Raw genomic sequence first — 14,186 nt, 5'->3', positions numbered from 1 at the left:
TCGACACAGGTTTCTACGGTTTGCTTTCGAGGTCGAGCGTATCAGTACAAGGTCCTACCCTTCGGGCTGGCCCTGTCGCCTCGTGTCTTCACGAAAGTCGTGGAGGCGTCCATTGTTCCCATGAGAGAACAGGGCGTTCGCATTCTCAACTATCTCGATGACTGGCTCATTTTAGCTCACTCGCGAGATGTGTTGTGCGATCACAGGGACATGGTGCTTCGGAACCTCAGCCGGTTGTGGCTTCAGGTCAACTGGGACAAGAGCAAACTCTGCCCTGTACAGAGGATCTCTTATCTCGGTATGGAGCTGGACTCGGTCACCCAGACTGCGTGCCTCACGGAGGAACACGTCCAATCAGTGCTCACCTGCCTCGGGTCCTTTCGAGGCAGGACAGCGGTTCCACTGAAACAATTTCAGAGGCTCCTGGGGCATATGGCAGCCGCAGCCGCAGTAACGCCGCTCGGCCTGTTACATATGAGACCGCTTAAGCTCGATGGCTTCACGATCGAGTCCCGAGGTGGGCGTGGCACAACCGCAAGTTCCCGGTCAAAGTGACCCAGCACTGTCGCCAAACCTTCTCCCCGTGGTCGGATCCTGTGTTTCTTCGGGCCGGAGTGCCCTTGGTCCAGGTTTCCAGGCATGCTGTGGTTTTCACGGATGCCTCTGCCATGGGTTTGGGGGCCACGTACAACGACATGCAGTCTCGGGTCTGTGGACGGGGCCCCAGCTGCATTGGTACATCAACTGCTAGAGTTGCAAGCAGTACGCCTAGCCTTGCGTCGCCTCAAGGGGTTTCTCAGACACAGGCACGTCCTGGTCCGTACGGACAGCACTGCGACCATTGTGTACATCAACCATCAAGGTTGTCTACGCTCCCGTCGTATGTTGCGACTCGCCTCCCACCTCCTCCTATGGAGTCAGAAGCATCTAAGGTCGCTTTGTGCCGTTCACGTTCCAGGGGAGCTCAACCGTGTGAAAGACAAGCTCTCTCAGTTGCCTCCCCTGCCGGGAGAATGGCGACTCCATTCCCAGGCGGTCCAGCTGATTTGGAGTGTCTTCGGAGTCGCACAGGTAGACCTGTTTGCCTCTCCAGACACGACCCATTGCCAGTGGTTTTACTCCCTGACTGAGGGAACCCTCGGCATGGACGCCCTGGCTCACAGCTGGCCCTGGGACCTGCTGCAAGTATGCGTTTCTCCCAGTGAGCCTTCTTGCACAGACCCTGTGCAAGGTCAGGGAGGACGAGGAGTAGGTCCTTCTAGTGGCGCCGTATTGGCCTACCAGGACTTGGTTCACGGAACTCATACTCCTTGCGACAGCCCCTCCTTGGCCGATTCCTCTGAGGAAGGACCTCCTTTCTCAGAGACGGGGCACTCTTTGGCACCCGGGTCCAGACCTCTGGAAACTCCATGTCTGGTCCCTGGACGGGACGCGGAGGTTCTAGGTGGTCTACCACAGGCAGTGGTAGACACCATCACTTCCGCTAGAGCCCCCTCTACGAGGCGCCTCTATGCGTTGAAGTGGGACCTGTTCGACGATTGGTGTTCCTCCCGTCAGGAGGACCCCCAAACTTGCCCGATTGGAGTCGTGCTTTCCTTCCTGCAAGATTGGAGCGAAGGCTGTCCCCCTCCACCCTCAAAGTGTATGTCGCCGCAATAGCCGCGCATCACGATGCAGTGGAAGGTCACTTGGGGAAGCACGACCTGGTCATCAGATTCCTTAAGGGTGCCAGGAGGTTAAATCCACCTCGTGTTTTGCACTCTGTACCCTCTCGGGACCTAGCTCTGGTACTTAGAGCTCTTCAAAGTCCCCCCTTTGAGCCTTTGCTGACAGTAGAGCTTAATGTCCTGTCCATTAAGACAGCGCTCCTGTTAGCATTGGCCTCTTTCAAGAGGGTCGGGGATCTGCAGGCTTTTTCGGTCGATGAATCGTGCCTAGAGTTCGGGTCGGGCCTTTCTCATGTTGTATTGAGACCCCGGCTCGGAGATGTGCCCAAGGTTCCTACCACTCCCTTCGTGGACCAGGTGGTGAACCTGCAAGCACTGCCACACGAGGAGGCAGACCCAGCTCTAGCTTTTCTCTGTCCCGTCCGTGCTCTGCGGGTTTATATTGACAGAACGCAAAGCTTCAGAACCTCAGATCAGCTCTTTGTCTGTTACGGAGGCCAGCAGAAGGGGAAGGCCGTCTCCAAGCAGAGGTTAGCCCACTGGTTAGTGGATGCTATCACCCGAGCGTATGAGTCTCTGGGTGAGCCTTGTCCTCGCAGGTTGCGCGCTCACTCCACTAGAGGTGTTGCCGCTTCCTGGGCTGTGGCTCAAGGCGCCTCGCTGACAGACAGTTGTAGAGGCTGGGCGACACCGAACACGTTCGCTAGGTTCTATAGCCTTCGTGTGGAACCTGTTTCCTCTCGAGTTCTGGCTACGGCCAGTGGGTCGAGGGAATAGGTTGTGTCGGCTTGCTACGCCACTCCAATTCGCAGCGGATACGTGCGTTCTTTGCTCCGTATGGCGCCCTAGGTCGGTGAGCCTCGTGAGTTCCTCCTTCACCCCTCGGTGCTGGGCGCGGCGGACCGCCCGACGCCAGGTCTGCTACCTCTAGTAGAGAGTTGTTAGTAGACTGGGTGCTTCCAGTGGTGTCTACTGTGACCCATGGTGCCACGTGCAGTTCAGCCGTGTCTTCCCCTTGACGGACTCGTTTGTCGTCCCTGTTGAGTGTGCTCCCACTTCCCTTGGATTGGGACCACCTCAGGGACTGCCATATGTTTCACTATCCCACTGGGCTAGTACATATGTGTATTCCTGGCCTTCCTCAGTCAGGCTGGGGATTCCGCAGCGTTCCCCCCCTCTCTTGGGCGAATGCTTTCCAAGTGTTATCCAATATCCACTGTGCGGGTCTTGCGGAACAGCAGTGCTAGCACTCCCATGCTAGCTCCCGCAACTTATTGAGAAACTTCTTCAGGGTAGCTTAGCCGGGCACTGGAAGGGGCCAGTACCATGGCGTTTTATTAGGGATTCCAATTCGTCAGGGAACTCCCCCGACGACACGTTGGAGTTTCCAGGATGAAAGGGAACGTCTCGGTTACGTATGTAACCCTCGTTCCCTGAGTACAGGGAACGGAGACGTGTCGTCCCTTCGCCATGTTGCTGTACCTTCGCGGACGACTGGACACTGTTCGGCTCCTCAGCGAAAAGCATTGCACAATGTTTACTTCCGCCTTTTATACCCGCGCTGGTAGGCGGGCTGCGAAACGCAAATCTTGCATGCCAATGTCCATTGGGTCGTTTTTAATTCTCTCGAAGGCAATTGGCTCCCTAGGGTTTATCCCAATTCGTCAGGGAACTCCCCCGACGACACGTTTCCGTTCCCTGTACTCAGGGAACGAGGGTTACATACGTAACCGAGACATTTTACATGTACATGTAAATAATTAAATAATTTAAAAAAGAACAGTTATTTTGTGGAATGTATCCTTCTTCATTAAACTTTTAATTTGTAAGTGTAACTGTAATGACATATTTTCCTTTCATCTGAATTGTGAAGCTGACATAATATGGCTATTTAATATTCATCTTTGACTTTGACTGCTGTGTTGTGCAGATACCTGGCCCCGCCATGAAATTTGACATTGACACTTCCCACAGTTGCTGCACAGTTGGTCGTGCTGACTGTTTGGCGGCCAGTGTCATCACTCATGACTGCAATAGTGGTGCTTATGGTCAGTTCACTCACAGCCAGATTAAATGATCCACTGTCTTTTCTTTGTGTGAAGAGATCAGATATTTAGCATTTTACATTTTTGTTCCTGAATTTAACTAATTTAGCTTGTGAGAATAAGTAATGTGGACACTCTACTTACATGATCCTGAGGTATTTGACTCTCCAATTTCCATGCAGATTGATGTAGGCGTCGCCAATTGAAAGCATGACTCCAGTGTCAGGAACTAACCCCAATGCTGATTTTGAAGTCCCAGGTTTACAATCTGCATCCTATGATGTATATTTGAGCTATTACCAGCAATCATATCATCATATCATATCATATCACATCATAATTTAATTTTTTCAAAAATAATAATTAAATACATATAATTTATATAAAATTATTGTGGGATCTCATTCAATGCGGTATGGGAAATCAGAAAATTCAACTGGAAATAAATACTTATTTAGAAAATATTAAGCATGATTTAAAAAATCTTTGCAATGCCCAGTGCCCTAATATAGATGGTATTAAATGTGGCACTGAACAAGAGCCTGAAAAGTATTTTGTATTTTACATGGATTGGACCACAGAGTTTTGTTCTAATAACATGCTTTATTCTCAACACAAACATTGAATTTGTATGTGTGTGTGTTTGTGTGTCGGCGAACGTTCTCTGCATGAAATCTGTCTCTGACATGATTTCTTCTTAAAGAAACTTTGGATGCCCTGTTGCGGTGTAAAAATAAACAAAAACCCATTCAGTATAAATTACACAGAGTTGCATGTAAAGTTCTCACATTTTAATGTTTACCACAGCTCTGCTTTTTTGGAAAAATATTATAGTGCCTTTAGTCTTTAAAACAAAAGATAAAGTAATATGTATCTATTTTAAATTTATGTAGTCGTGTGTGCTGCTGCGGAATAACACTGACAAGTCATCTCTATTCAGTCTGCCAAAGTTACGTTAGCTAATCTAACGTTACTGGCTTGATCAGTCACACATGAAAGTAATCAGACTAACCTACGTCTATATATTTCAAAATATATACTGTAATTGAGTGTGTATATACCATAAACAGTGACGTGTCGAGGTGTCTCTCTCTCATTCTGTTTGAAAAAACAGTGTTGCCAACTATTTTCAAAGGAAAGTAGCTATCGCCTTCCCTAAAAGTCGCTAAATGTCACTAGATGATGCATACGCTAATTATCATATTCATGACGTCATGACGCCTAATGTGTTTTCTCTCTAAATTCATGCTCACATTCTGTATTTTAATATAATATAATATAATATAGCCGAATGTTCAATAAAGCTGTTCTCATTACCTATATTATTTTTGTCAGACAATAGAACAAGTAGCTATGAAATAGTGAAAGACGATTTTTTTTTATGTGTAAAATTAACTGAATTGAGAGAGTTCGGAAACTGGGTGAAAGCTCTGTAATAGTGAGTATTACAAGTGAATTCAAGTTTGAGAATTCTGCTGGCAACTGTCTACAGGCCACCAGGGCACCATAAAGATTATATCAAAGAATTTGCTGACTTTCTATCAGAATTAGTATTGATTGCAGATAAAGTCCTAATTGTTGGTGATTTTAATATACATGTAGATAATGGAAAAGATGCAATGGGATTGGCATTTAAAGACATTCTTAACTCTATTGGAGTTAGACAACACGTGTCAGGACCTACTCATTGTCGTAATCATACTCTAGATCTAATATTATCACATGGAATCAATGTTGATGCTGTTGAAATTCTGCAGCAGAGCGACGACATCTCAGATCATTATCTAGTCTCATGTAAATTACATTTAGCCAAGTGTTGAAAGCCACATAAAAGCCAACTCCGTGTTGCAAGTATGTTAGACCTATCACTTCTGCCACTAAAGATTGCTTTATCAATAATCTTCCTAATCAGTTTCATCGTCTCAGTATCCCAGATAGCTTAGAAGAACTTGATATTGCAACAGAAACTTTTAACTCTCTCCTTTCCAGCACTTTAGATACAGTTGCTCCGTTGCGCTTAAAGAAGATTAAAGAAAATAGTCCAACACTGTGGTACAACGAGCACACCCGGGCCCTTAAGAGAGCAGCCAGAAAAATGGAGCGCAACTGGAGGAAAACAAAACTAGAGGTATTTCGGATTTCATGGAAGGAGAGCTCGATTGCTTACAGAGAGGCTTTAAAAGCTGCTAGATCTGCTTATTTTTCAACCCTATTAAAAGAAAATAAACATAATCCAATGTATTTATTTGAAAAAGTGGCTACACTAACGAAAAAGAAAGCTTCAAGCCCAGAAGTTTCCAAGAAACACAGCAGTAATGACTTTATGAACTTCTTCACTTATAAGATTGATAATATTAGGGACAAAATTATAACTATGCAACCGTCTACTACAGCATCACATCAGGGAGTGCATTATAGTCTCCCCGAGGTAAAATTTGATTATTTTGTTGCCATAGGATAGGAAGAATTTTGCAAACTCGTTAATTCATCTAAATCGACAACATGTATGTTAGACCCTATACCGACTAAATTACTGAAAGAGATGCTTCCAGAAGTCATAGATCCTCTTCTTAACATCATTAATTCATCTTTGTCTCTAGGATACATACCAAAAACCTTTAAGCTGGCTATGATTAAACCGCTTGTTAAAAAAAGGCAACTTGATCCTACAGAATTAGTCAATTACAGGCCGATCTCAAATCTACCTTTTCTGTCAAAGATACTAGAAAAGGCAGTATCATCACAACTGTGTTCCTTTCTTAAAAGAAATGGTATCTGCGAGGATTTCCAGTCAGGATTTAGACCGCACCATAGCACTGAGACTGCTCTCATTAAAGTCACAAATGATTTGCTCTTATCATCCGATCATGGTTGTATCTCTCTATTAGTGTTACTTGATCTTAGTGCTGCATTTGACACCATTGAACACAACATTCTCTTAAATAGACTAGAAAATTATGTTGGCATTAGTGGAATTGCACTAGCATGGTTTAAATCATATTTATCTGACCGCTATCAGTTTGTAGCAGTAAATGAAGAGATGTCTTATCGATCACAAGTTCAGTATGGCGTACCACAAGGCTCAGTACTAGGACCGCTGCTGTTCACTCTGTACATGCTACCTTTAGGAGATATCATTAGTGAACATGGAATTAGCTTTCACTGTTATGCTGATGATACTCAGCTCTATATTTCTTCCAAACCTAACGAAACTCACCAATTCACAAAATTATCGGAATGCATAGTTGATATTAAAAATTGGATGACTAGTAATTTCCTACTACTAAATTCTGAAAAAACAGAGATTCTAATTATTGGACAAAAAACGTCTCAGGTTACTATTGTAACCATAGTTCCCTGAGAACAGGGAACGAGACGATGCGTCCATCGACGCAATGGGAACGCCCCCAGCGTGACTGCGTCTGAAGCATCTATGTCAACTAGTCCAATGGAAAGAATGAGCGTCACGGGCGGGTGACGTCATGACCAGGATATGATAAAAGCACATCCGGTGCAAACCGGCATTAGCTTCGAAAATTGCCGAAGCAAGCCGATCACAGGGATGCAGGAAGTATGGCAGGGTGACGCATCGTCTCGTTCCCTGTTCTCAGGGAACTATGGTTACAATAGTAACCTGAGACGTTCCCTTACGAAGGGAACTCAACGATGCGTCCATCGACGCCATGGGAACGAGAATACCCAAAGCGCCAGAATTCCAAGTACCTGAGTGTCAGTCTGTTGTAACTAAGCACTAAGCACCTGAGAACCTGGGGCAGCATCCAGGTCCAAGCTGTAAAACCTCATGAATGTGAGCGGTGAGGACCAGCCCGCCGCATCACAAACGTCTTGGAGAGAACTCTGAATAATACGCTTAGAAGCCATACTCCTAGTGGAATGAGCCCTGACCACCAAATGGTTGGCCAGAAGACTCACAAGCAAGAAGAATAGTCTCGACTATCTATATGCTCAATAGGTTGGATTTTCTCGACAGAGAAGTTCGATGAACATAAGTGTCCAGTGCTCGCACTGGCACAAGAGGTTCAGCTTTTCCTGGTCCGAACAATGGGGGAGGACAGAAACCTGCAGCACAATAGGCCTCGGAATAATGGTAGGCACCTTTGGAACATATCCATGTTTCGGGTAAGATTGCCTTGGCCATCCCGGTGCACTCAAGGCAGGTGGGGACCGAAAGGGCCTGAAGGTCTGACTCTTATAGGGACGAAATAGCTAGCAGAAAATAGTCTTAAAAGAAAGGAACTTCTCTGAGACCAAATCTAAGGGCTCGAAGGGAGCCCCAGATAGGCCTTCTAGAACTATTGCAAGGTCCCAAGCCAGCACCTTAGTGCAAGTTGCATGCCTCAGCCTCAAAGTGCCACGAAGGAAACGAGTGATCAGGGGGTCTCGACCCAAAAATGTACTACCCACCAGGGCGTGGAAAGCCGCAATGGCCGCCACACATATTATACCTTAAGCGTGGAAGGACATAGACCTGATACAAAGCGTTCTTGCAGAAACTCGAATACTGTGTTTACTGAACAGTTAACCGGATCCCACTGACGCTGGTAACACCAAGAAGTGAAAAACTCTCGAAATAGTGAATATAGTTTCCTCGTAGCGGGAGCTCTGGAGCTTAGAATGGTCTAAACAACCTCGGTTGAGAGACCACTCTCTATGAGTTGGGCCCCCTCAGAGGCCAAACCCACAGTTCCCAAATCCCCTGCCGGGGGTGCAATATTGCATCCCCTGCCTGAGACAGAAGGTCTCTCCTGATCGGGACCTCCAAGGGAGGTCCGTCGAGGAGAAAAATTAGGTCCGCAAACCAAATTCAGCTCGGCCAGGGTGGTGCTACTAAATAGGCTTATTCCATCCTGGCGGATTCACTCCAGAACTCCTGGGAGCAGAGCAACGGAGGGAAATGCGTACAGACGTAGCCTCGACCACGTCTGCACCATAGCATCCAGCCCCGAGGGGACTGGTTGAGTGAGGGATAACCAGAGTGGACAGTGCGTCGTATGCTGAGACGAGAACAAATCCACTTCTGCCTGGCCGTAAAACTCCCATATTTGCTCCACCGCCTCGGGGTGGAGTCCCCTGGCCTCAGCCCCTGCCTCGACAGGGTGTCTGCTCCAATATTCTGGCCCCCCCCGGAATATACACTGCCCTCAGACAGCGTAATTTCTTGAGGGACCAAAATAAGAGGCCACCAACGTGTTGTCTGTGGGTCAAGAACCAGAGTTTCCTCCATATAACCAAGGCGCGGGGATACTGCCGCGTGATCTTGATCGTAAGGAGTGGGTTTCCCCTCAGGGAGAACCCTCTGGTCCTGAGCCACCTCTGTAAAGGTCTCACGTACAGCAGGTCAAAGGGTATCACATTGGACGCTGCTGCCCTGAGGCCTAACAGTCACTGTTCCAGAACAACACATGATGGCCCCTCAGGTCTGGGAGGAGATGTCTCAACGCATTGAAGACGACCATCATCTCTAGGCAATTCATGTGCCAAGAGAGATGATGACTCCTCCACAAGCCCTGAGCTGAGCGGCCTTCCAATACCGCTCCCCAGCCGGTGAGGGAAGCATCTGTCGATATCACAACTCGATGGCAAAGAGCTCCCAACACCGGACCCTGGGTTAAGAACCAGTGTTTCCTCCATATAACCAAGGTGCGGAGACACCGCCGCGTGATCTTGATCATACGAAGTGGGTTTCCCCTCGGGGAGAACCCTCTGGTCCTGAGCCACCACTGTAAAGGTCTCATGTACAGCAGGCCAAAAGTTATCCCGTTGAACGCTGCTGTCACAAGACCCAACAGTCTCTCTAACTGTTTTACAGTGCGTGACTGGCCTAGCCTCAGCTCTTTCGTGGCTGTTAGGATAGCAGCTACACGAACGGGCGACAGAGTGGCCCGCATCGTCACTGAATCCCATACCACACCAAGGAAAGTGGTTCTCTGTACTGGAGAAAGCACACTCTTCTTGGCATTGAGCCTCAACCCCAACATCTGCATAGGAGCGAGAACGACACCTCGGTGCCGAACCGCTAACTGTTCATCTATGCAATTCAGAATGCATATGCACTGCAGCCTGGCGGGGCCAGAGCTGCGTCTACACGCTTCGTGAATGTGCGGGGTGATAGAGCTAGACCGAAAGGAAGTGCCTGATACTGGTGTTCTTTGCCCCAAAGAAAACCTCAGGAACCTCCTGTGCTGAGGGAGGATGGAGATATGGAAGTATGCGTCTTTTAGATCTATCGTGACAAACCAGTCCTCGGATCTGATTTGAGTCACGATCTGTTTGAGTGTCAGCATTTTGGAATTGAGTTCCAGCACCAAACACTCCAACAGACGAAGATCTAGTATGTGACGCAGCTCTCCATCCTTTTTTGGAACAATGAGATAACGACTGTAAAGACCCGACGCAATGTCGGGTGAGTACACCTGCTCTATAGCTTCCTTTGCTAACAGGGCTTTACCTCTTGCTCCATTACCAGAGCCTGCTCGGGATGCACCACTGTGGGCAGCACCCCGTTGTAACGAGGAGGACGAGAACCAAACTGGATTCTGTATCCTTTCTCTACAATCTGCAGGACCCAATGAGAAATATTCGGCAGAAGCTTCCACGCTGCCAGAAAATTTACTAAGGGAACCAGCCTCTCGAGGCTGGTCTCTGGTGTTATCGAGACAGCCAATTCCGGAGCCTGAAACATAATGGCAGGAACTACCTGAACTGGCCGCTCTAAGGCCCCCCTCAGAGGGCGCGAAACCGATGCTGTGCCGCAGCATAGCATCAGCGACTCGCTGGAGACCGCTGCGCCCTGAAGCACCGAGGGTGGCAGGGTTGGCAGAACGGTCTCGTGAGGACCCCGAAATGGAACGGGCACCGTAAAATGAGGTGTACACCGCTCCACTTCGGTCGGGGCTGTCCTCACAGGCCTGATGCGTGAACATCAGGACCTTTTTTTCTTTTGAGCCGCAGCCTTCTCAGCGTGAAGAACGGTCCTCGGATCCGGCTTCTGCTTTGAAGGCTTTGGCTGCTGTGTTGTGTATGAGAAACTAGACGGCTGGAGCTGCTCACGCCCAGCAGCCCCAGGGGGTTGGACATAGCGAGGGAGAGATTATCTTGTATCTTTCTCTATGATTCCCATCAAATTGAGCCAGAGGTGTCTCTCAGTGACCACAAGGGCTGCCATCCCTGAGAGATAAATCTGTGGCCCGACGGAGTTCTCAAACCCCATCGGGCCAAACTCCCTCACTTCTGTCCAAATACCGCAGCAGGTCAGCCTGATATGCTTGTAGCACTGCTATGGTGTGCAAGCAGGCCCATGCTAGACCCACTGCCATATATGCTTTTCCCACTAGATTAAAAAATAGTTTTCTTTAATGGTTTAGTGAGAGAAGCCGACGCCTTCAGGTACAATACTGAACCGGGAGACAGATAGCTCGCAAGCGTCTGTTCTACCCGGGGTATTGCCCCATAGCCATACCCTCTTAACCCCCAAATATCTGAATATACATGAATGTGGGGGCTAAAAGACAAGAGGAGTAAGGCTTTTTCCATGATCTAGACAGCTCGCTGTGCAGATCGGGAAAAATGGAAGGCCCCGTGATGGAGGTGGAAAAATAGAGGGAAGGAAACTCGTTAAATTTATTTTATTTTTAGGACGAGTGCCCCCTTATTTCTGCTGGCCATAAATATTTAATTTATCTACAGCCTTAGTAAACACTTCCACCAGCTTATTATTTTTTATATATATTTTTTATATATATTCACTTTATTTTATATATAATATATAAACTATCATATATATATATATATAGGCTATATATATTTCTCATACGCTGGGGAAAGAGATGGCAAATTCACTTCCCCCATGATTGTGTCACTTTCAATGCCCAGCACATCTACCTCCTCGGAGGTAGAGCACTGAAGCATTGATTTCTCTCTCTCCCCGGGCGGAAGAGACCGCAGCGCGGGCTTCCGAGGCCGGCGAGAGAGCACTGGATCCCTCGTGGAAAGGGAGGAGATAAGATCCGCGGACCCGTCTCCAACCCCGTAAAGAGATCCTATTCGCGATCCACAGGAATGCATTCTCCGCGCTGCCTCGGCAGACGCGGGACCTGTCACCCTGAGAATTGCGAGCCCGGCCACTTTCCTCGGAAAGTGACAGGCGGGAGCGGAGCATGCGAAGCGAAAGCTTCTCACAATGTTGGCAATCAGCCCCCTCGGAGGCTGATACCGCATGCTCTACTCCCAAACCCATCACACAAAGCTCGTGTGTGTCCCTACTCGTTAAATAGCGCGAGCAGGGAGAACACAGAGTTGTGCAATTGTTTAGTTTCCATAAATATATATATATCAGACAGACAACAGTAAATATAACAGACAGTTTGACACAGATCGCTTGCTGAGGCAACAGAAGCTAATGCCGGTTTGCACCGGATGTGCTTTTATCATATCCTGGTCATGACGTCACCCGCCCGTGACGCTCATTCTTTCCATTGGACTAGTTGACATAGATGCTTCAGACGCAGTCACGCTGGGGGCGTTCCCATGGCGTCGATGGACGCATCGTTGAGTTCCCTTCGTAAGGGAACTTCCACACGTAATAACCTAGAATATCGTCTAACACTTGATGGCTGCTCTGTTAAGTCCTCGTCGTCAGTTAGGAACCTGGGAGTGCTCTTTGATACCAATCTTTCATTTGAAAGTCACGTGTCTAGTGTCTGTAAAACCGCATTTTTCCATCTTAAAAATATATCTAAATTACGTCATATGCTCTCATTGACAGATGCGGAACAACTAGTTCATGCGTTCATGACATCAAGGCTAGATTATTGTAATGCTCTACTGGGTGGTTGCCCTGCACGCTTAATAAACAAACTACAGCTATTTCAAAACGCAGCCGCTAGAGTTCTTACCAGAACCAGGAAGTACGACCATATTAGCCCGGTTCTGTCAACACTGCATTGGCTCCCTATTAAACATCGTATAAATTTTTAAATATTGCTTATTACTTACAAAGCACTAAATGGTTTAGCTCCCCAGTACTTGAGCGAGCTCTTAACGCATTATAGTCCTTCACGTCTATTGCGATCTCAAAACTCCGGCCAGTTGATAATACCTAGAATATATAAATCGACTGCTGGCGGTAGATCCTTTCCTATTTAGCACCAAAACTTTGGAACAATCTTCCTAACATTGTCCGGGAAGCAGACACAGTCTGTCAGTTCAAAGCTAGACTAAAAACACATCTCTTTGACCTAGCATTCACATAACACTCTATAGACTTCTATAATTCAATATTAGGCTGCTTAGATTAGGTCAGCCGGAACTGGGAACACTTCCCTCAAATCCTGATGTACTCGTTACATCATAAAAAGAATTGCATCTAATTTTAGTGTCTTTGTTTATCCCGAGGTTTTCCCGCAGCCTGCTGGATCCAGGCCGTTTCCAGATCTGACGAAGGACTTTCGCCTGGACCCGATGACAATGCAGTGCTGAAGTGCCAACTAGCCTCTCCCTATGGAGGATCCCTATACCTATACCACTTGACTTGACTACGTTACTATTACCATCACCATTAAATATTAGCTTTTGTTAACTTAATCTCTTGATTAGAATAAAGGTAATGCTGAGTTATTGGAATTATTGACAAGCTCAGCCTTGATGATACACGTGCAACACTAACCATATCGTTTTTTGTGTATTTAATTTTTCAGGGGATTGTCTGATATCCAACCATTTATTGATTTTTGTTTTATAACTATTGCATTTTTTGACCAAACAGTTATTTTAAGAACTACCTTTCTATCTCTAATATCTGTGTAAACTCTAGAGATGCGCGGTTGGTTGTTATAGCCGCGGACTCCGCAGATAAACCGCGGATCGGGCGGATGACGTGACGGAAAAAATATTTTAATTAAATTTGGGCGGGTGGCGGGCGGTTACTAGTCTCGCGGCTGTCATCAGCAGCGCCTTGTACCAGCGGATGGCGGAACTGGGAACACTTCCCTCAAATCCTGATGTACTCGTTACATCATAAAAAGAATGGCATCTAATTTTAGTGTCTTTGTTTATCCCGAGGTTTTCCCGCAGCCTGCTGGATCCAGGCCGTTTCCAGATCTGACGAAGGACTTTCGCCTGGACCCGATGACAATGCAGTGCTAAAGTGCCAACTAGCCTCTCCCTATGGAGGATCCCTATACCACTCTACAGATAAAGCGTTGTGGAATTTTTCGGTTTGCGTACCTACCCAAAGTTATAAGATAAAATAAAAATTCTGCATCAAAATTTATAGACAAGTAGTTTGTTTAGGCATGGTTTGTAAGGAATTACAAACCTGCGCACATATATTCAAACGCACATAACTATAGAATCAATTCTTAATGCACATGTGAACGCCATCAGCGTCTATCACAGGTTCACGTTTAAAGTCTGTTTAGAGAGAACGGTGTCGTCTTAGCGGCCCCTAATTTAA

At 47.0% G+C, this 14,186-nt stretch overlaps 1 protein-coding gene across 1 annotated transcript in view; it reads right to left on the bottom strand.

The window, feature by feature from the left end:
* The window catches only part of LOC143712061 (bactericidal permeability-increasing protein-like), a gene marked incomplete at its 5' end in the record, with an annotated part of 97,925 nt that overhangs the window by 19,271 nt on the left and 64,468 nt on the right, over window positions 1-14,186 (bottom strand). Inside the window, 3 exon segments of the mRNA XM_077204281.1 lie at window positions 3,564-3,757; window positions 3,857-3,962; window positions 3,965-3,987. Of these exon segments, the coding sequence (XP_077060396.1) occupies window positions 3,564-3,757; window positions 3,857-3,962; window positions 3,965-3,987 (323 nt within the window).

Source organism: Siphateles boraxobius, unplaced genomic scaffold (genome assembly GCF_051911475.1).
Source record: "Siphateles boraxobius isolate OS27281-9 unplaced genomic scaffold, OSU_SipBor_1 5, whole genome shotgun sequence".
NCBI lineage: Eukaryota > Metazoa > Chordata > Actinopteri > Cypriniformes > Leuciscidae > Siphateles > Siphateles boraxobius.
Note: the sequence above shows the minus strand (reverse complement) of the source record. Positions and strands in the feature narration are given on the sequence as shown.